This window comes from Megalobrama amblycephala, linkage group LG17 (genome assembly GCF_018812025.1).
Source record: "Megalobrama amblycephala isolate DHTTF-2021 linkage group LG17, ASM1881202v1, whole genome shotgun sequence".
NCBI classification, from domain to species: domain Eukaryota; kingdom Metazoa; phylum Chordata; class Actinopteri; order Cypriniformes; family Xenocyprididae; genus Megalobrama; species Megalobrama amblycephala.
The window spans coordinates 28,405,847-28,428,297 of NC_063060.1; the positions used below are offsets into that span (position 1 = coordinate 28,405,847).

The 22,451-nt window shown below is 37.0% G+C and overlaps 1 protein-coding gene across 4 annotated transcripts in view; it reads right to left on the reverse strand.

The window, feature by feature from the left end:
* Window positions 1–22,198, reverse strand: part of abca4b (ATP-binding cassette, sub-family A (ABC1), member 4b) — a 52,050-nt gene extending 29,852 nt beyond the window's left edge. The window contains exons 1-11 of one of the 4 annotated variants that reach the window (XM_048164099.1): window positions 22,068–22,198; window positions 19,339–19,432; window positions 19,048–19,189; window positions 16,055–16,194; window positions 14,528–14,655; window positions 11,274–11,468; window positions 7,177–7,266; window positions 4,148–4,388; window positions 3,872–4,011; window positions 2,871–2,987; window positions 426–623 (exon numbers count right to left, since the gene is read on the reverse strand). In XM_048164099.1, the coding sequence (XP_048020056.1) occupies window positions 426–623; window positions 2,871–2,987; window positions 3,872–4,011; window positions 4,148–4,388; window positions 7,177–7,266; window positions 11,274–11,468; window positions 14,528–14,655; window positions 16,055–16,194; window positions 19,048–19,189; window positions 19,339–19,432; window positions 22,068–22,133 (1,551 nt within the window). In that variant the 5' untranslated portion in view covers window positions 22,134–22,198. Of the gene's footprint in view, window positions 1–425; window positions 624–2,870; window positions 2,988–3,871; window positions 4,012–4,147; window positions 4,389–7,176; window positions 7,267–11,273; window positions 11,469–14,527; window positions 14,656–16,054; window positions 16,195–16,964; window positions 17,613–19,047; window positions 19,190–19,338; window positions 19,433–22,067 lie in introns of those variants that run through there. The other 3 variants (XM_048164096.1, XM_048164098.1, XM_048164097.1) reach the window with 3 other exon arrangements.
* Between the last annotated feature and the right edge of the window lie 253 nt (window positions 22,199–22,451).

Below are 22,451 nucleotides of genomic sequence, written 5' to 3' on the forward strand. Positions count from 1 at the left end.
GTTTTGAGTGTTTTTGAAAAAAAAAAAATCGTCATCTAGCGCAAATGCAGAAGATTGTATAGATACTGTAAAGATATTCGATATATAAATATTAAAGAGAACCTATTATGCAAAATTCACTTTTACATGGTGTCTGAACATTAATGTGTGTCAGCAGGGTATGTACACAACCACCCTATGATAGTAAAAATCCACCCACTCCTTTTTTTAATCCCCATAAATCATAAGCAGTGTCTCAGAATAAGCAGTTTGCAGTTTCTATGCAATGTGGCGTCACATTGCGGAGGCCCCGCCTATCATCTAGTTCTATTTTGAAGGAAACATGTGGATGAGGTGGTTGAAATGGGAAGTAGATGAGTATTATTTATTTGTGGTTTATAACTAATTTATCCTTAAAGCTAATCTGAATTGATGACTGCTCTCACCTCACTGTACTGGTTGAACATCCTAATAGCCTGATCAGCCAGACTGAAGACATTTCTCCAGTCAAAGTTGGTCATGTTCATATATCTCTCCTCTTCTGGACCATTGTGCAGGAAGTTAAGGATGTCTTTGGTAGAGAACTCTGTTTCTTTAAGATTCTTGTCCAAAAAGTCCATCACTGTGGGGTTTCTAAGTGTGTCCTACAATGGGGAGGAAAAAGAGAAAGTCAGAGATAGAAATAAAGAACAGAACATTTATTGTTATTATCAATATTGAAAACAGTTTCAGGTAACAATGATCCATTTCTTCAGGACTCTTTGACAAAGAGAAAGTTCAAAAGAATGTCTCGGGTTACGACCGGAGCGCCTCCAGCGTGACAGCTATATCTTATGAAGGTGTGCGGGGAGGCCCAGCCAGCTGCATCACAAACCTCTTGAAGGGAAACCCCAGATAACAGGGCTTTAGGGTTCTCCAGGCAAGAGGGAGCAACAGAAAGAGCCTGCATGTCCCCAACTCTTTTAAGGGACATAATAGCTAGCAGGAAGGCCACTTTGAAAGAGAGAAACTTGTCAATAGGTTCAAAGGGTGCCAGGGATAACCCTTCAAGAACCACTGCCAGGTCCCAAACAGGAACCCTGGCTTGGGTTACAGGTCTCATCCTCCGAGCACCACGAAGGAGATTAACAATTAATTGGTGCTTCTCCAGAGGACCACCGCTTAAAGGCATGTGGAAGGCAGCTATTGCTGCCACATAGACCTTAAGCGTGAATGGGGAAAGACCATCAGAGAAACGGCTTTGGAGGAACTCCAGCACTGAAGCCACTGGGCAGTTAACTGGGTCATTCTCTGCACCATAAAGCAAACACATTACACTTTAGGGCATAAAGTTTCCTCGTGGAGGGAGTTCTACAGTTTAAAATGGTATCAAACACCCTCAATTGAGAGACCAGTGCTTAGAAGCTGGTCCCCCTCAGAGGCCAGACCCATAGCTTACACGGCTCCGGCCGGGGGTGATAAATTAGGCCCCCGGCTTGCGACACTAGGTCCTGTCTGATGGGGATCTCCCAAGGGGTGCCTGCTAGGAGATCTATGATGCCTGAAAACCAAACTCAGGCTGGCCAGCACGGGGCAACTAGGGGTAAACTGACCCTGTATCGCCAGACCCTCTCTAGAACCCCATATCCGCCTCAGCTGCATCTGTACCACGTCATCCAGCCCCAGAGGAGCTGGATGCATGAGGGAAAACCAAAGCGGACAGTGGGAGTTCTCGGGGGAGGCGATTAAATCCACTTCCGCTTGGCCGAACTTCCTCCAAATAAGTTCTGCCATGTCGGGGTGTAGCCTCCATTCCTCATGACTCAGCCTCTACCTCAACAGGGTGTCTGCTCCCAAATTTTGGTCCCCAGGAATATACATCGCTCTGAGCAAGAGCAACTTTCCCTGGGACCACAGAAGAACCTGATGCGGCAGACTGCACAGAGGGCATGACCTCAGGCCCCCCTGCTGATTTATATAGGAGACCACCGATGTATTCTCTGTTCGTACCAGAACATGATGGCCCCTGAGGTCCATGAGGAAGTGCCTCAGGGCTAGAAACACAGCCATCATCTCCAGGCAATTGATGTGCCACGAAAGATGATGCCCTCTCCACAGACCTCTGGTAAAGCAGCCTTCCATGACAGCTCCCCAGCCTGTGAGGGATGCATCCAATTCCGTAATTTATGCTGACAAGACGCTCGCAACACAGGACCCTAGGACAAAAACAACATAGCCAAAGAACGAAGGCATCTGCGTGTTAATTTAATCATGTGGAATGGGTTTCCCCTCTGGGAAAACCCCTGGTCCTTAGCCACCATTGCAGGGGTCTCATGTACAGCAGGCCAAAAGGTATTACAAACAACACCAAATAGGACTGACAACAACACAGAACACTTGGTGAAGAGCTGAATATAACACTGTGCCAGCTCTCTTTTGTAGCTTCTGTGTACAGCATCACGTGACGTCATGACGCAACACCAATCGAGACTGTACTAGTTCAAAACATGCTTCAGACACTGTCAAGCTGGAGGCGTTCCCCTAGTTCCCAATTTTCTTCGACGCAGCGCGCGTTCCCTCAAAAGGGAACAGCATTTATTTTAAATAGAAAATCTTTTCTGAAAGGTATTCTTTTTGTTTTTTTGTTTTTTTACTTACTGACCCCAAATATACAAATAATCTCAGACAATATTTGAGGATGGATTTACTTATAGATATCATATTATGACAGATAATATAAATGAAAACTTAATCCCATGAGAGATCATACAGAAAGGAGGACACTAAAAGAGGACAGTGGATTACATATTCAGAAGTTTGTTGGCATAATGTGGCATGTGAAGGGATAAAGAGAAGTGCGTGTGCATGTACTGTATGTGTGTGTGTGAGATGAAAAGAAACAGATATGTTACCCGTATCATGTTCATTTGGACGCTGTTCTGAAAGAACTCCCAGAGCTGTGGTCCCACCTCTTCCCAGACCTTAGCCATTTTCTTCAACCTCTCTAGCTCCTCAAAAGTAGTGTTAGCCTGGAGAACACACACACACACAAACATGAATCCATATGCACTGTCAGTTTCACACTGTATGTCTACAGGGCACCTTAGGGATGCTCATTGAAACAAAAACAACCATCTAGATGGAAATATATATTCCAGTGTAACCCTGACTAAGATGCTTGCTGGATTATCTCAAATTATGATGCCGAACATGAACATCATGTTTTACACAACTTGTGGAGTTCATGCAGCACAAGTGCTGTTGTTATTAAAAAAAAAGAGATAAACCAAATACTGACACAATTCATGTTCAGGTCTCAGATTTTTTTTGTCCCCACTGTATACCATTCAAAAGTTTGGGGTCAGTAAGATTTTTTCTTTTTAGAAATTATTACTTTTATTTAGTAAGGATGCATTAAATGTATCAAAAGTGACAGTAAAGACTTTTATAATGTTACAAAAGATTTCTATTTCATATAAATGCTCTTAAACTTTCTATTCATCAAGGAATCCTTAAGTATCACTGTTTCCACAAATATATTTAGCAGTTTTTAACATTGATAATAATAAGAAATGTTTCTTGAGCAACAAATTAGCATTAGAATGCTTTCTGAAGGATCATGTGACACTGAAGACTGGAATAATGATGCTGAACATTCAGCTTTGCATCACATGAATGAATTGAAATATTTATTTTAAAATACATTTAAATAGAAAACAGTTATTTTAAATTGTAATAATAATATTTCACAATATTACCGTTTTTACTGTATTTTTGATCAAATAAATGCAGCCTCATAAGCATAAGATACTTCTTTCAGAGAAAATCTTACCAACCCCAAATAGTTTTGAATGGTAGTATATGATTTGGTTGACAGTGCATGTGTGAGAGTGGGTGGATATTTAAACCTTACACTCTTTAATATCTTTCTGACAGCCGGGGAGTCTGGGGTGTACAGGATCTTCCCCATCACCAGAGGCTTCACTGAATTCCACACGATTTTCGTAATAGGGTTTGACTCCAGGTTCTGCATCAATGCATTACAGAAAGGAGCTGTGGGCCACAGAGAGAGTGAATGAGAAACAGAACAAGAAAAAGAAAGAAAAAGTGCAGGAGAAAAATTCAAAGAAAGAGAAAGTAAAGGATTTTTAAAAAAAGAAACTGAAACAGACAGATCAACAGCTCTTACTTGCTGTCTTGTCGTAGGTGTAGCTCTCGTGTCCTCTGGAGCTGTTGATGCCTAGGAAAGCCTTGTAGTTATTGTCCTCATACCAGTTAAAGGAGAAGACACGGGTGCCCTCACCCTCAGGGTATCCGCAGAACAGATCTGACACAGTGGACATCAGCTGACTGAAGGAAGAGGGACCCCCAGGCTGGAAGATGGAGTACATGACCCGCATCAAGTCTTGGGAGCTGGGCCTCCCTGCAAGCTTTAAGAGAAAGGACATTTTAGTAAATTTAGTAAACTTTTATAGTCTGATTTTAAAACTACAACAGCTACAGTATGTACAGATTCATTTATTTATAAGGGGTCTTAAATGCAAAAGGGTAGGAGAGCTGGAGAAAGGCAAGATTTTCAGCACAAAACATCTTGAACGATAACTTTATGATGTGTTAATGATCTTTTTAAGCTTGAATTAGCAACTATTTTAATTGTATAGGAAAGAGCAACTTGGATATTATGCTAAAACATCTTCTTTTGTGATCCACGGAATGAAATACAGCTTTTAAAAATTTGAGAGTAGTAAACGATGACAAAATGTTTGTGTTAACTATGTCTTTATGGCTATAATAGCAAAACTTTCACTTGAGAATAATTAAATATGAAGTTTGATGTATGCCTAAAAGCATACACTATCAGTCAAATGTTTGGACATACTGTACACTACTGCTCAATTTTAGCTGTCAGTAAATGCTTTTTTAAATTAATTAATTAATTCTATTCAGCATAAATGTGTAAAATATATCAAAAGTGACGGTAATTTATGTTCATTGTTAACAAAAGATTTCTATTTCATATAAATGCTGTTCTGTTAAACTTTCTTTTCATTAAAAAAAAATCTGTTTTCAGCATTGATAATAATAAGAAATGTTTCTCGAGCAGCAAATCAGCATATAATAATGATTTCTGAAGGATCATGTGACACTGAAGACTGGAGTAATGATGCTGAAAATTCAGCTTTTGCCATCACAGGAATAAATGATTTTAAATAATGAAAAAATATATAACATGTTAAATTGTAATAATATTTCACAATATTTTACACTATTTTTTTTTTTTTTTAAAGATTTATTTTTGGTATTTTTGCCTTTATTATGATAGGACAGTTACTAGACAGGAAGCGAAGTGGGAGAGAGAGAGGGGGATGGGACCGGGAAAGGACCACGAGCAGGGACTCGAACTCGGGTCACCCGAAGCGCATTGGCGCTACATGTCTGTGCGCTGCCCATGAGGTCATCGGTGCCGACCACAATATTTTACACTATTTTACTGTCTCTTTGACAAATAAACTAATGAGAATAAGAGACTTCCTTCAAAGCATTAAAGAAGATTACCGATCCCATACCTCTGAACATTAGTGTTCACTGTAAACCCTAACACTCAAAATAATTCATGCGTTTAAGTAGGGCAAACTCAAATTAAATAAATTAGTTCAATCAAATTAGCTTTTATGAGTATTTAGAACTTTCTTTTTCTTTTGAGTTCACAAAACTGACACATTTAAGTAATCTGAATTATATCATTGTTTTGAGTTTTATGAAATTGTTTCTTTTAATTTAGACATTTCTATTTCCCAGCATTCAGGTTTACAGTGTACCTCTTCATTCTTTATTATTATTATTTTAGAATAATAGTACAGTTATCAAATGGAAATTTAAGAATTATGTAGTAAATGAAAAAAAAGCTCTTTTAAGGTAAGAGACGTGCCCTAGATGGTCGCTTGCAGAATGTCGCCTAATTGGTTGACCGACCTTGTCTGAACCTCACCATCCAGGGTCAACATCTTTTATCTGCCAGAACTAATGCAGGCTAATACACGTGGCAACCTAAAGATGCACTTGAAGAGGATATCCCTAAATAAACCCTTATGTACAGTTGTGGCTGAATTTGGCATCCTGGAGGTAAAAATAAGGTGAGAACCAGGTTTGCAACTGATCCGATTTGAATTCTGCCATGTACATGATCAGTCTAATCCAACTGGTAAACTCTGTATAGAAATAAACAACACAAAAAAAGACATTTTGAAAAAAAAAATTTTGTCCATACAATGTCCAGTGTTGTTTTGGACCCCATTGACTTTCATTGTAAGGACAAAAAACAAACAAATAAAAAAAACAGCATAAACGTCTTTTTTTTTTTTATTTGGGGAACGACATGACGGTAATGATGTAATAAGTAAATTATGAAAGATTTTTCATTTTTTATTTGAGTGCGTTAAAGAAAACAATTTCTACAACAATATAAAAGGCGTAATTAATAACATCATGTAATCTGATGTTATCTCTGAAGTTATGGGAAATGCTTTAGGGAGAATTCATGCGAGGGACAAATATCCTCACAGCTGTTATGCTCATATTCATCTCCACAAAGCCACGCAAACGCTGCTCTGTGTCAAAACATGAGTGAACGTAAGATCCAGCACTTTTCCATGGGTCGTGAACTCTAATGCACGCTATGATAGCCACAGTGAGTCAAACCAGGTCAAGATAAGTGTAGGTGAAAACATGTGGATTTCCATAGAGCTTTCAGTATGAATAATGAGTCATTGCTCAACCTCAGCTAAACTAACACTTTTACTCCCTACTTCCCATTCATACATTCAGACCCACTGAGCGCAGATGGATTTAGTGGTGGGTGATAGCATTAGTTGGCCAGGCTTTCTGTCACCCAAGCAAAAGGGAAAGAAATGTACTCCACCAACAGGATGTGACCTCAGTGGAATGTCCTTTCAACATAATTATAAAACAGGAGTGATGAAACACATGCATGTACACACATGAATTGGTCATATAAACACTTTCTGCCCTTTTCACAAGATTATGGTGATTTAACCGTACAACTGAGGTTCTGATGTGATAGACAATAATGATCCTCACACTTTCCTACCATCTCTCTTGGAGCTTTCTAAAGAGCTGAAGGGAAGTGAGGAGCTTCCTGGATGCTAAAATAAGGGTCTTGAAAGGGGAAAGGAACTGAGTTTTCTCAAGCAGTCGTACCTCCTGAAGCTTGTCGGACACTGCTGAAAGCACTCGACCCCAGAACTGCAGGTCCATCCCAGTCATGTGATTATCCATCACCATGGGCAACTGAACACAGAGAAAAGGAAAGAGTGTTTGAGTTTATATGAAACCAAGTTAAAATGGAAATGTCGAGGTGGCCCAGTCGTTGTACTTATAGATTTATTTACTTTGAGTACACAATTTTAAACGTTTTGTCATTGTAATACTGTTTTAAAAGTAATATTAAAATATATTACATACACTGTAAAAAATAAACAAATAAATAAACGTAAAATAAAAACTGTAATTTTCTGGCAGCATCTGTTTAAAAACAGAAAAATACTGTCAGAAAAAAACCCATAGATAATCAGTAATTTCTTATCCTACAATTACTGTTTATTACTGTAATTCTACACAAAATCTCCTTATAATCCTATAAAATCTTTGACTTTAACATACATTCATTGTTAGATTACCACAGTCCTCTATATAAACTTGATAAAAATGACAAAAGCAATCCATCAGTCATACAGTGCTGTTGTTGCCGCCGTGTATCACGTGACAAACAGTGACGCGTCGTCATGGAAATAATAAAATGATTAGGCTACTGTTTTTCCTTGATTTTAAGGTAATTTTCTTGCAGCAGGGGCGCTAGTAAATTACTGTTTTTCTGTAGTATGTTGTCATATATTAATTTACCGTTTATTACTGTTAAATTACAGTTCTTTTTTTTTTCATCTTACACCTTTAACACTTTTAACCCCACAACAAAATCCTCAGTGTTTAATGAACCCTTATAATGTGCACACTACAGAGTGCTAGAGTGTTAGAGTAACAGTGCAGCAGTGTTTAAATTAATTAGATAATTAAGTGACTAATTGAGGATTGACCATTACTGATGAATACCTGCTGTTAACATTGAAGGAAAGAGAAACAACAACAGAAAAAAAAGACAAACGGAAACACAAGAACTACAGCTAACTAGTCACAGCCTTAAAATCAGACATTAAATCTTTAAAGATCTCATTAAACAACTCCACAAACAGCATTACCAGCTTCACTTACTACTAGACTAACTTTAATTCTGTCACCATCATTGAGATTCATATGCTGATTCTTGTCTGTGTTTGTCTAAATGATACAGATGTTTTACAAAATGATTCATATTATCTTTTTGTTATGACATGAAGTAGCTAGATCTTGCTGTAGAATCACAGAAATATCATAATCAAAAATATAAAACATCACCCATATAATTATAGATTAGAAAAAGATCAGCGAACCAGGCCATTAGATTACTTAAAGCATTAATAAACAGCCAATGTCATCTGATCACATTTTCTTTGTGCTTTTTTGTTATAACATGTATACCTTAAACACACAGTTACAGCAGACAAAGAAAAACTAATGTTGAAAAGTCAAGGATCAAGAGCCCAACCAAAGCAAACACTGATCACCACAATGGTAACATTAAATGAATCAATAAAGCATTAACATTTAAACCTCTGTTAATTCTCAGTGAGAACTTCTGTAGATGTTTGACAAAAAATAAAGTCAGTCTGGTTAATAATAAAGCTGGTAATGAAAGTGAAGCTGGTAATGCTGTTTGTGGAGTTGTTTAATCTTTTCATTTATTCTTTCATCTTTAGTTGATTTCACTGATTCTGCTTGTTAACAGCAGGTGTTCATCAGTGTAATTCACTGTCTTAAGTGGACTTTATTAGTAAACTATGTATGGAATAGTGAATGAGATTATAGGGTGTGATTTGGGACACAGCCTCTGAGTGTCGACTTTGAGAGATGCTATACTGCTCTAGGCTACTTCCTCGAAAACAACAAATATTACCCAGAATACATTGTGTTCTACAGTATATTTTAAACTACAGCAAATATCTGTAAAACAACAGCTATTTTATTGTATAATGACAGACCATAACCTGTAAAATTACATTTATTTTTAACAGTATATATACCACCATTTAAATGATTTTTAAATGCTTTAAAAAGAAGTCTCATGGTCACCAAGGCTGCTTTTTTTGTCACATGATCCTTCAGAAATCAGTATAAATGGACCAAAATGGAGACTTTTGAAAATGATGGCGTGGCTGCCCACGTTCACTCTGCGTATCCTTGACGACCGTGTAAACAATAACATGCAATCTTTGCTGGCTTTGTTGTCATTTTTAGCAGCCATTGTGCAGTTAAACTCAGCATTTTTTTTTAATACTGCAGCTGCCTACATGCGCAAGAGGCAACTGTTTACAGTTGTACGCGCATGCCCACTGTTCATTAACGGCCATGTGACATGCGTTTTCGGTCGTGTAGTGTAGATGGAGATCGTTTCTGAAACGCTGTGGAAACGCCAGTGTAGATTGTTTTCATTTTAAAACTCTGTTTTAAAACAAAAAACACTATAGTGTAAACGGGCCCTTAGAGATGGAAGACATTGACTTTATGTTCTTTCTGGGAATATAGGGTTCATGTGTTGAGTACATTAATATAGTCACTGATTTACTACATGTTGATTTATTATTAATAACACTGGTCTACAAACTTTTTAGAATTCATCTGCTTCAGAGAAAAAAGGTGCCATTTATTATGTATTTTGATGTGCAAGCATTGATGGGCTCCATTTGCTCCATTTGGAGGGCCACAGCACTGCAGAGTTTAGCTTCAACCCTAATTAAACACACCTGAATTAAACAGCTCATGAAGTCCTTCAGGCTGAAAACTGAAAACTACAGGTATGTGTGTTGGAGCAGGGCTGTGGGCCTCCAGGAACTGAGTTTTGCACCCCTGCTGTATGATTTCTATAGCTGACACAGGGCAATTTATTCAGCAGAGTGATGTAAGCTTTGTTATGATTCCATCATGCATGACACCAATAGAGAGATGCAAGATGAGCAACAACTTTTTCCCGAAAGCCTAACATCATCACGAGAGACAGCAAAACTGCTTAAAGAACAGCAACCGCTTCCACAGCAGTCCTCACCATGCACCGGAGGGTGTGTCTTCATTAATCTCATTAGTAAATGAGGCCAAGCAGTGTGTCATCATGCTAACGCTACCATCTGCTTTGGCCTAACCCTAGCTGAACCACACAGACGAAGTGAGAGAGAGAGACTAAGAAAGAGAAAGCTGATAAGTAGTGTTGTTTCAGCAGTGGTATTCATAGGCCTCCTAAAATCTAACAACAGGTAAGTAGGTCTGGCTCATGATCCACATTCTTAGTTTAGTGCACCACCTGTGAACACTTATGATGTGTTTAGAACAGCTTTTCCATAATTCCAAAGCATGTGTCACATGTGACATCCGTGCAGCTCATGTATACAGCATACTATAGAGGAGTACATTGATGACAGTTAATTACTGTTGACTCTGAGCTAAATATTTCCAAACTTCATGAAAAATATTTAAATTTCTCTGAAACAAAATGAACAGTTTCAAAATGTATAAGGCAAACAGAGAGTGAGTTACAGAGAGAGAACGTTATAACACCTCAGTGACCATTTAGAGACGTTGAATATTCATCGAATCGAAAATTCACAGAAATATCTATATTATATTTAATTTTATAACTACTCTATTATATTTATAAATGTATAAGTTATTATAATGATAGCATAATTTAGTGTTATATTTATCATTCAAAGTATGGGGTTGGTAAAATGTTTAATGTTCCTGAAGGAAGTCTCATGCTCACCAACACTGCATTTATTTAAAAAATAAAACAAAAACAGTAATATTGTAAAATATTATTATAATTTAAAATGTTTCAGTGTCACATGATCCTTCAGAAATCATTCTAATATGCTGATTTGCTGCTCAAAAAACATTTCTTTCTGCATAAAAGTATTAATTTCTTCCAAAAAAAATATTTGATCATTCACATTTTATGTAGTTGGCCTTGTACAGTGTACAATCATGGCAAAGGGAGTGTGATTTACTGTATACACAACATTTTCAATCCATTTCATTTTGGAATTATCATTAAATTTGGTCATATTTTGGGACTGAATTACATTTAATTTCTCTAAACACCAGTATAACAGTTTTCAGTGCAGCATGTGTAAAGAGAAAGTGTCATGACTGACCAGTCGGAAGAGCTTGAAGAAGTCTATGTTGGCATAAAGTACATCCTCGATCTTCTGCAGTCTCTGCTGGGAAAGGGCACACATGGCATTGTGGACCCAGTACAATCCACGGTTGGGGAAGATGAGAAATCGATCCAGAAGAGACTGACTGCAGGCGATCTCCTTCAGAGTCAGATCTGGGACGCCATATGCAAACTGGAAACACAGAAGCAGATTTTTGGGCAAAGTTCAGCATGTCCAGAATTAAAGCTCTGCTTAGCGAAGATGCACAGAAGTTGTTATTTCATGGCTTTGAAGGTTGTTCATACTGTACATATTCAGAGTATAGAGGTATGCTAACAGATTTGGTCAAAATTTGGTTTTGGAGGAATTTGATGAAAAAACTTGACAGACTCTGATTTTTGATTGACAGATTTTGGTATCTTGGCAAATCTGAGCACATTTTAACACTGTAAAAACAAAACAAAAAAATGGCAGCTGTGGTTGCCAGAATAATTCAGTATTCAGTAAATACAGTAAAAAAGTAAAAATATTTACAGAACAATCAGTAAATTTTATAGGAATGTCAGTTTACAGTTTTTCACTGTGAATTCTAAGTTTTTTCCTTAAAAAAAAGGTACATTTACAACACAAAATGTAGATCTATTACAGTTTTTCTATACATATATATATATATATATATATATAGTACAACTTAAACTAATTTTTACCAATTTAACCAGATTTTTACTGTCACATTTTTACAGTCTTTTACAAGGTACAATATGGGTACACTATGTAACATTTTTCCAAGTCAATATATTATCAGTCCTCCCTGATTCACTATGGTAAGCCTATAAGCCTATTATAAGTGATTATAGATAAAGGATAGATTTCGCGGGAAATTGTGTACACACGTCACTCATTTGGCGTGTCTCATCATATCTGTAAATAGAGAAAAGTTGCTCCGGCTACTTAAGCGTGTGTATGGTGTGGGAGTGACATAGGTTAGTTGTCACAACGAGCGAGAAAATTGACATGGAGCGCTAAATCTCAAACCTCCGGGGAATCACCCATTTTTAAAAAAAATCCAGAACAGAGGAGAAAACGACAGAGCTCGTAATAAAACAAGAATCAACATTGGCTTGGCTTTTCGAAAATGGAGTTAACTGAGGTATTTGAAATGTTGTAACAGTGATGAGGAGATGCCAATTTTACTACTCGACAGGTGAGTAAGGTATATTATTGAACAGATAAATTGCCATATGTAGCTCTCTAACAGAGTTCATTGTAAAGCAGTACCATGTCTTTTAATGGGTATAGCTACAGTAACATCTTCAGCTATGTAATCTGCTTGGGATCTTTTCCATCTAAAAGGGTTATGATCCTAGTAGTGAATGTTTTATGAGCAGAAGGATAATCTCTGTCCTTATGAGGAAGAATTCATCCGCACAGTCATGCAGAGCCAAAGCACAACCAAAACAATGTTCTTCTGCAAAATGCATGCAGTTTTGTATTTTAACTGCTAGAGAGCCAAAGGTTACATAGCATACCTTTAAAAAAAAAAAAAAATTTTTTTATTTTTTTTTACAGTCTAAGACTTTTTAAAACTCCAAAAAATCTAAAAAAAAAAATGAGATTACTACGGGAATAATTTTTCATAGGAAGACATTTTTGAGAAGCAAGAGACTATATGGTTATATTTGATCTTTATTTAATCTCATTATTGTCTTGAAGAACAATTGGATATCTCATTTGTGAAATTTGTTTCTTAGTGGTAAGTAAACTAGCTATGACAACAACAACAAAACTGTCTCAGCATGATCTTGTAGAAATATCTTCAGATGGATTATGGTTTGAAAAATTAATAAATTTGTGTTAAAGAAATCATTCAAATACAGATTTCTGGAAACAGCTCTATCCATTATGTTGTGTATCACAATACATCGAGGTGCACTTAGTAAGGATCAAAGCAGCCTGCTTAAGAGTGCTTGAATCACTGAGACAATGGACTGCACAATAAATCAGCCAGTGTGTGAGAGGCCAGCGTGAAACAAAAGAAGACATACGTCACGAAGACAATGACATACAACCTCAGGAAGGGCTCTCAGTGACTGTTAAACACCATAAAACACAACACAAACCTACTAGATTTTGCTGGAAACATCTAGGGAGTCCCCATAGGAGTGTATGAGGATGTGACTGTGTGGCAAGATTCTTGTTGCAGTGGAAGCTGTTAAAGCATTTATGAAAACAAATGTCTCACAAGAGAAGCAGCCATTGTGCTTTTAAAGGTGCCCTAGATTCAAAAATTGAATTTACCTCGGCATAGTTAAATAACAAGAGTTCAGTACATGGAAAAGACATACAGTGAGTCTCAAACCCCATTGTTTCCTCCTTCTTATGTAAATCTCATTAGTTTAAAAGACCTCAGAAGAACAGGCGAATCTCAACATAACACCGACTGTTACGTAACAGTCGGGGTGTACGCCCCAATATTTGCATAATGCCAGCCCATGTTCCCAACATTATGAAAGGGATTACACAAGGGCAGCCAGTATTAACGTCTGGAGCTGCACACAGCCGAATCTTTAGACTAGGTAAGCAAGAACAACAGCGAAAAATGGCAGATGGAGCAATAATAACTGACATAATCCATGATAGCATGATATTTTTACTGATATTTGTAAATTGTCTTTCTAAATGTTTCGTTAGCATGTTGCTAATGTACTGTTAAATGAGGTTAAAGTTACCATCGTTTCTTACTGTATTCACTGAGACAAGAGCAGTCGCTATTTTCATTTTTTAAACACTTGCAGTCTGTATAATGCATAAACACAACTTCATACTTTATAAATCTCTCCAACAGTGTAGCATTAGCCGTTAGCCACGGAGGACAGCCTCAAATTCACTCAGAATAAAACTTTAACATCCAAATAAATACTTTACTCACATAATTCGAAGCATGCATACAGCATGCATGACGAACATCTTGTAAAGATCCATTTGAGGGTTATATTAGCTGTGTAAACTTTGTAAATGCACTGTAATATAGTCGACAGCTGTGTGGCAGGGAGTACGCGATGTAAGGGGGCGGCGCCGAGTGTAAATCAGTGCATTGTTAATGATGCCCCAAAATAGGCAGTTAAAAAAATTAATTAAAAAAAATCTATGGGGTATTTTGAGCTGAAACTTCACAGACACATTCAGGAGACACCTTAGACTTATATTACATCTTGTGAAAAAGCATTCTTGGAAAATTCGCCACAACTTACTTGCTCCACCCGCACTAGTGCATTTGTAAGATCATGCACCACAGCTTCTGAAAGCCCAACGTCCCGCAGTAGGAATGATGTTAGAGTCTCGTCGTCCTTCAGAATGTCTTCCACTTTCAGTCCTTTACCTAAATGCACAGGGGAAAGGAAAGGACATGGAGGAAAATATATGATTAAACATCAATGTACTGTGTGAGTAATGAAAACTATATTTTTATAATGAAAATCTTAGAAAATGTGAGTGCCTGTCCAGACAAAAATCATAAGTCCAAGCCACATTCAAGTCTGTAAAGGTCATAAAAGATTTGTTTTAGATCATAAAAATTGCTTTCTTAAACTAAATCCTTTAAAACTTTTACTTGAGATGCAAGTAAACAAATACAAATATTCCCCCTTTTTGTGGCCTAGTTACATGTGAAACTGAAAGAATGCATTCCACACCTTCTTAACTGAAGCACTCTTAACATTGCAGCAGTGTGCTGATCAGCGTGTATAATGACTTTGACGTATATTCACTCAGAGGACAAACTGTGCTGACAAAGTGCTTCAATGGATCACTTGATCACTGAATTCTTTGCTGAAAGGTTTGTCGCTCAACAGTACTCTGTGCTGAAAGGTTACGACATGGGGGTCGTGTGTGGAGAAAGTGCTGACAGATCTAACTAATTCACTCCAGTTAAAGGTGTTCAGAGATAAACTAATAGGGCTGTTACTTGTATAAAAGATATGATAAGGCATATTATGAAAATATTATCATATGACATTAAAAAGATACAAATTATGACTGTGATAAGAGACGAAAAAATTGTTTTTACCAAGTAGGATGTAGAATATTAAATTGTATTACTATATACACTACTGTTTAAAAGGTTGGGTTTGGGATTTTTTTAAATAAATAAATACTTTTATTATTCAACTGATGAAAATTGACAGTAAAGACTTTTACATTGTTGCACAAAATATTCCTATTTTAAATAAATGTTTGAACTCTGTTAATTAAAGAATCCTGAAAAAAATGTATCACTGTTTTAAACTGATAATAATAATAATAATAATAATAATAATAATAATGTTTCTAGAACATCTGCATAATAGAATGATTTCTGAAGGATCATGTGACACTGAAGACTGGAGTAATGATGCTGAAAATTCAGCTTTACCATCACAGGAATAAATTACATTTTAAAATATATTCAATTGGAAAGCAATTCTCTTGTGAAGCAATTCACAATATTACTGTTTTTACCATATTTTTTATCAAATAAAATAATAATATTTTCCTAAAAAATACATTCCCAAAGTGGAAAAATTCACATCATCTATTAAGAAAGACTTGGGTTCGTCCTCACACTATCAACCCATTAGAGGGAGCAGGAAAAGGAAACAGGTATGAGAGGAGTGGAAGCACAAGAGAGGAAATGCCCACTCTCTCCATCCATCACTCAGATCCATTAAAGAGGTCCCATCAGTTCCTCTAAGGGCCGGGTTAATGGGTCAGACAGCAGACGCCCCCCATGCTCTACATACCTGCCACCAGCTCAGGATTGGTGCGCAGCGTCTCCATGAAGTTGCTCATGACAGTGACTTCACGCCACAGACGACCGAGCTGTTGGAACTCAGTGTCGTTGAACAGCAGCTCCTGAGAATCCATGTAAAACCGTGCCAGTCTAAGGAGGGCAGAAAGAAATGAGTAACAACGATAGACTGGAACTGGGATTGGAAGTCCATTAAAAACAAACACTCCCCAGCTAACGGGGAGCATTCTCAGAACTGTAGCTAATGTTGTGGCAAGGTTCTCTCAAAGTTACCAATGAACATTCTTCCAGTAAAGTTAATAAAACATTCCTTCAAGAGTATCTGGTCTTTATAATGTTCTTAAAGGTGCTATAGATGATGTTTTGTTTTATACATTTTTGCAATATTACTTGAAACTGTCTTTACTAACTGATAAAAGACTATTTATTAGGTGCACTGAAAGTAATAATATTAATATACATCATCTGTGCACGAGGTAGTGCCTTAAAAACATCGCGTAAACGATTGGCCCTCTGGCTTGTCAATCACTGCCATTACGTTCCTTGTGAGAGATGTGCGCGGCACGGCTGCGCGCTCCAGTAACTTTCCACACTCTACAGGCGCCGCATGCAATGTTTTTGTCAGGAGACAGGAGTAACAACTGCAGATTATGAGTTATCTGCGGTGAGTCCGACATAATGAATCCACAAACACGACACAGCGAATGCAGTGGTAAACACTCCTGTTCCAATACTCGTGCACGAGTTTTGGGAGGCGTTCCCTCTAAATGAGCTGTGAAGGAGGGGGGCTGTTCTTATGCATGCGCTCATTTCAAAAACTCACTACCAGTCTTTGGTTTCTCAGTCGACGGAAAGATCCTCTGTAGCACCTTTAAAAACTATCGTTCATATAATGTTTTTACCTGAAACGCTTAGTTGGATGTTCACCAAATGTTTTTAAAATGTTACTCCTTGTTTCATTATGTGAGGAAAACATTGAAAAGTAAAATTTGCAGAATGATAAAATGGAATGTTTCCTTTTCAGTTCAAAAAACATTTTTATAACTTAATGGGAACATTAGCAAAATGTTTAGAGAACATATTTTGTTAGCTGTCCCAACATTTTATGTAGAGATGCACTGATTGATCGGACAGGGATCGAAATCGGCCGATTTTCCTCATGATCGGCCCGGATCGGTGATCGGCCGATCAGTCTCACTTCTTACCGATTCCAAGCCGATCTTTTTTGTTACCAGCGGCACAGGCAATAACGTCAAATGCGCGTTCTCGCTCTCTTCTCTGTCACGGTGAAGTGACACACACCCGCGCGGGCGCCTCCTGTCTCTCACTCGCCTCATTCGCTCCGGTTAAATAGTGCTTACTGCGCATAAATTTTTGTCATTCCCGCAGGTTTCGCGCTCACACCGAAAGCGCGCGCACCACTGATCTATATTAGTGAAGCGAACAAGCCACGCTCAGTCTCAAACAGAGACAGAAGTCAAACAGACTAACAAATACCAAAACGAGTAGCATAATGCGCTTAAACTGTCAAATACATACAAAGGTATGTCAAAACCAGCGGCACAGGCAATCTTGGTGAGTATACAGATAAACACAGTCATTTTTTAATCGTTAAATAGCTAAGAAAGTGAACCCATGTAGTGTGTAACAGTATTGGGTCCGTTGAACATCGTTCATAGACTCTTAAAGGGACAGCAGTCCAATATTCCTTCTGCTGTTTGTCATGTTAATCAAAGAACAAAAGACAAAGAAAATCAATTTCTGCTCTTGACTGAATACGTTTTATAACTTTAATGGTAAGAATTGATCTTTATTAATATTTACAATAAAGACTACAGAAATTAATTTAACCAATGTAAAATAACACTGAATGTGTCATTTTACATTTGATTACTTTAATTTCTGTAGTATTTCTTACCTGAATAGAAACGCAGTTAACCCCAAAAAAAACTTAGTTTCATAGCTCTCTTTATTCTGTTGCATTTATTTGAGCTGTTTATATTTTATTACTGACTTTTACTTTTTTCTTTTTTTTTTAATGAAAATAAAACTTTGCATTGAAGAAAAGTAGATTTTTGTTTGTAGCTATATGTTGGCAATTATAGTTCTTAGAAAGAAAATCGGAATCGGCAAAAATCAGTATCGGCTGATCTCACTAACAAAAAATCGGAATCGGCCAAGAAAATTGCAATCGTTGCATCTCTAATTTTATGGTATTAAAGGGTTAGTTCACCCAAAAATGAAAATTCTGTCATTAATTACTCACCCTCATGTCGTTCCACACCTGTAAGATCTTTGTTCATCTTCGGAACACAAATTAAGATATTTTTGATGAAATCTGATGGCACAGTAAGGCCTCTATTGCCAGCAAGATAATTAACACTTTCAGATGCCCAGAAATCTACTAAAGACATATATAAAACAGTTCATGTGACTATTTACTGTTTGAAACTAAAGATTTGTAATTTGTGTTGTGTTTTGAAATCACCCATCACTAGATATTGGAATAAAGGCGCACAAAAAGTATTCTCGTCGCTTTATAACATTAAGGTTGAACCACTGTAGTCACATGAACTGTTTTAAATATGTCTTTAGTAGCTTTCTGGGCATTGAAAGTGTTAATTATCTTGCTGGCAATGAGCCATCAGATTTTATAAAAAACATCTTAATTTGTGTTCTGAAGATGAACGAAGATCTTACGGGTGTGGAACAACAGGAGGGTGAGTAATTAATGACAGAATTTTCATTTTTGGGTGAACTAACCCTTTAACTTGAGAGAGAGAAAAAAAAAGAGAAAAAATGGCTTTCTAATGGGATAAGACTAAATTTACAATCCCAACTCCTGCAAAACTCCTCTGCATAGGAAAACACATTTTTGGTCCAAACTGAATTGTGTCAGAGGACTATCTCTGAACGCCTACAAAACAACATGTCCTAGATAGGAAAATCTTCCAGATTTGAGCTGTGGAGGAGTGTCTGACTCACATGGAGTTGTGGTAGTTGGAAACGACCCCAGGTGACTCTCCTCGAGTTTGATGGCGAAAACATGGGTTATTAGCATTGCAGAAAATCCCTTGGATCCAAGGCAGGATTCCTGTTGAGGGCATAGCCTTGCTGGGAAAATGACCTGCATTTACAAATATCATGATCAAGTCCTCAGTCACCACAGACAGATTTTGAAGGAAACTTTTATTATTTGAAAACCCTTATTTTTATCTCTGGCTGTGAGTGTGACATTGACAGGAGCTAACAATATACTTTAATGTTTATTCTTACATTCATGTTGGCGATACAGAGGATTTGCTCTTCGTAGCCAAACAAGTCCAATGAATAAAACCACAGGCCACAGAATTTCAACCAGGAAGCGAATCTGTGCACATAACAAGAGAGCAGTATGCTCAGAAACACATCAGATCTAGGATGTAGGATTGTAGCAATGTTGGTAACACTTTGTAATACAACAATATATTACCTAACAAAATTAGGTATCATGAAAAACAATACTACTTTTTACTATTTACTAATTACATGAATAAATACTGTATATACTATTTAAAGCATTTAATGTTAATAAAATATTATTTTATACATTAATGCATTTTTAACATTTCAAGTTGTACAAACTAATATATTAAAACAATCTAACTCTAATATAAATTAAAAATGCCAAAAACACAAAATGAAGATGTAAACTGAATTATATTTCTCTCCCCACTCTCAATAAATTCTCAAATTCTGTTAATAAAAAAGTTTTAAAACAAGCAGCTTTTGTCATAATTAACAAATACAAGAAATATCTTAGTCCATATATGGGCCTCGATTACTAAATGCTGTAATAAATTACTGGTCCTTGTTATGTCATAAATGCATTATGTATTATATGACCTAACAAGGAACAATCATTTATTAAAGTATAATGCATTCATTTTAAAGAATTGAATAAGGATGCACAATATGCACAATATTAGCTATGCAAAAAATTTTATATTTAATTATTTTCATGATATGGCCAATAACTGATAAAAGGTCAATATTAAAATTCTATACTATTTTGTCTAAATAAATTGAAAAGAAAACACTAAAAACTAAAATTGTTTTGAATTTAAGCATCAACATTATACAGGTGCTGGTCATATAATTAGAATATCATCAAAAAGTTGATTTATTTCACTAATTCCATTCAAAAAAAGAAACTTGTATATTATATTCATTCATTACACACAGACTGATATATTTCAAATGTTTATTTCTTTTAATTTTGATGATTATAACTGACAACTAAGGAAAATCCGAAATTCAGTATCTCAGAAAATTAGAATATTGTGAAAAGGTTCAATATTGAAGACACCTGGTGCCACACTCTAATCAGCTAATTAACTCAAAACACCTGCAAAGGCCTTTAAATGGTCTCAGTCTAGTTCTGTAGGCTACACAATCATGGGGAAGACTGCTGACTTGACAGTTGTCCAAAAGACGACCATTAACACCTTGCACAAGGAGGGCAAGACACAAAAGGTCATTGCAAAAGAGGCTGGCTGTTCACAGAGCTCTGTGTCCAAGCACATTAATAGAGAGGCAAAGGGAAGGAAAAGATGTGGTAGAAAAAAGTGTACAAGCAATAGGGATAACCGCACCCTGGAGAGGATTGTGAAACAAAACCCATTCAAAAATGTGGGGGAGATTCTCAAAGAGTAGACTGCAGCTGGAGTCAGTGCTTCAAGAACCACTACGCACAGACGTATGCAAGACATGGGTTTCAGCTGTCGCATTCCTTGTGTCAAGCCACTCTTGAACAACAAACAGCGTCAGAAGCGTCTAAAGACAAAAAAGTAAATTTTGCATTTCCTTTGGAAATCAGGGTCCCAGAGTCTGGAGGAAGAGAGGGGAGGCACACAATCCACGTTGCTTGAGGTCCAGTCTAAAGTTTCCACAGTCAGTGAAGGTTTGGGGTGCCATGTCATCTGCTGGTGTTGGTCCACTGTGTTTTCTGAGGTCCAAGGTCAACACAGCTGTATACCAGGAAGTTTTAGAGCACTTCATGCTTCCTGCTGCTGACCAACTTTATGGAGATGCAGATTTCATTTTCCAACAGGACTTGGCACCTGCACACAGTGCCAAAGCTACCAGTACCTGGTTTAAGGACCATGGTATCCCTGTTCTTAATTGGCCAGCAAACTCGCCTGACCTTAACCCCGTAGAAAATCTATGGGGTATTGTGAAGAAGAAGATGCGATATGCCAGACCCAACAATGCAGAAGAGCTGAAGGCCACTATCAGAGCAACCTGGGCTCTCATAACACCTGAGCAGTGCCACAGACTGATCGACTCCATGCCACGCCGCATTGATACTGAAGATACTGAATTTGGGATTTTCCTTAGTTTTCAGTTATAATCATCAAAATAAAAAAAAAATAAACATTTGAAATATATCAGTCTGTCTGTAATGAATGAATATAATATACAAGTTTCACTTTTTGAATGGAATTAGTGAAATAAATCAACTTTTTGATGATATTCTAATTATATGACCAGCACCTGTAATGTACAGTATAACAAAATGGATATTAATTTTCAGATATCGGTAATCTAACTGTAAAAATATGCAAAATGCTAAAGTAAAATGAAATATCCAATATTGACCGATAAATCTAAAATTCTCTAAAATCATCCATAGAACTGATCGAACCGTATTGAAAAGTGTTGCCCTGATGTTAAACAAATAATAGCAGACAATAAATTATGCACATAAAGTAATAAAAATAAACTTGGAACATTCTGAAGCACAGCAAACACTCTTTCAAAACAAGTTTTCAGCTTCAGAGTCTTATATTTTTGTGTGGTATGTCACACCTCATTGCCTAAATCCTGCACTCGTAACCAAATTTTTGAGGCTTGTATCACATGATATAAACAGAGCGCTCTAAATATAAGCTGTCTTGAGGCTTTAGAAACTACAGCCTGCGATGATGATTGTTTTGTGTCCCGGTGAATCGGTTAATTGCTACCTTTTGTCTCTTGCGGAGTGTCCAGTTCTTCCAGAGCAGCAGACGGATCTGGCTGCTAGTGTTCATGGCTCCAACTTAACCCCTCGTAGGGGTCACCAACATACAACAAACCTGGCAACACATCACATACTTCACACTCACAAACAACCTGACAGAAAACTTGCAGAACTGTTGTATAGGAATTCAGATATTGTTAGCATTGCAGAGCTTTACATGTGACCATGTGATCAGATTTTAGACGACCAGCAGTTTTCTTTTAAAAAAACAACTGTTTTAGTGTTTGGAGACTTTGTCATGTGATATTGGGTCACAAATCTTTAAAGAAAATATGGGCCTAGCATTGAACCACTGAACTATTTTGAGCCATAGCAATGACTACTACAG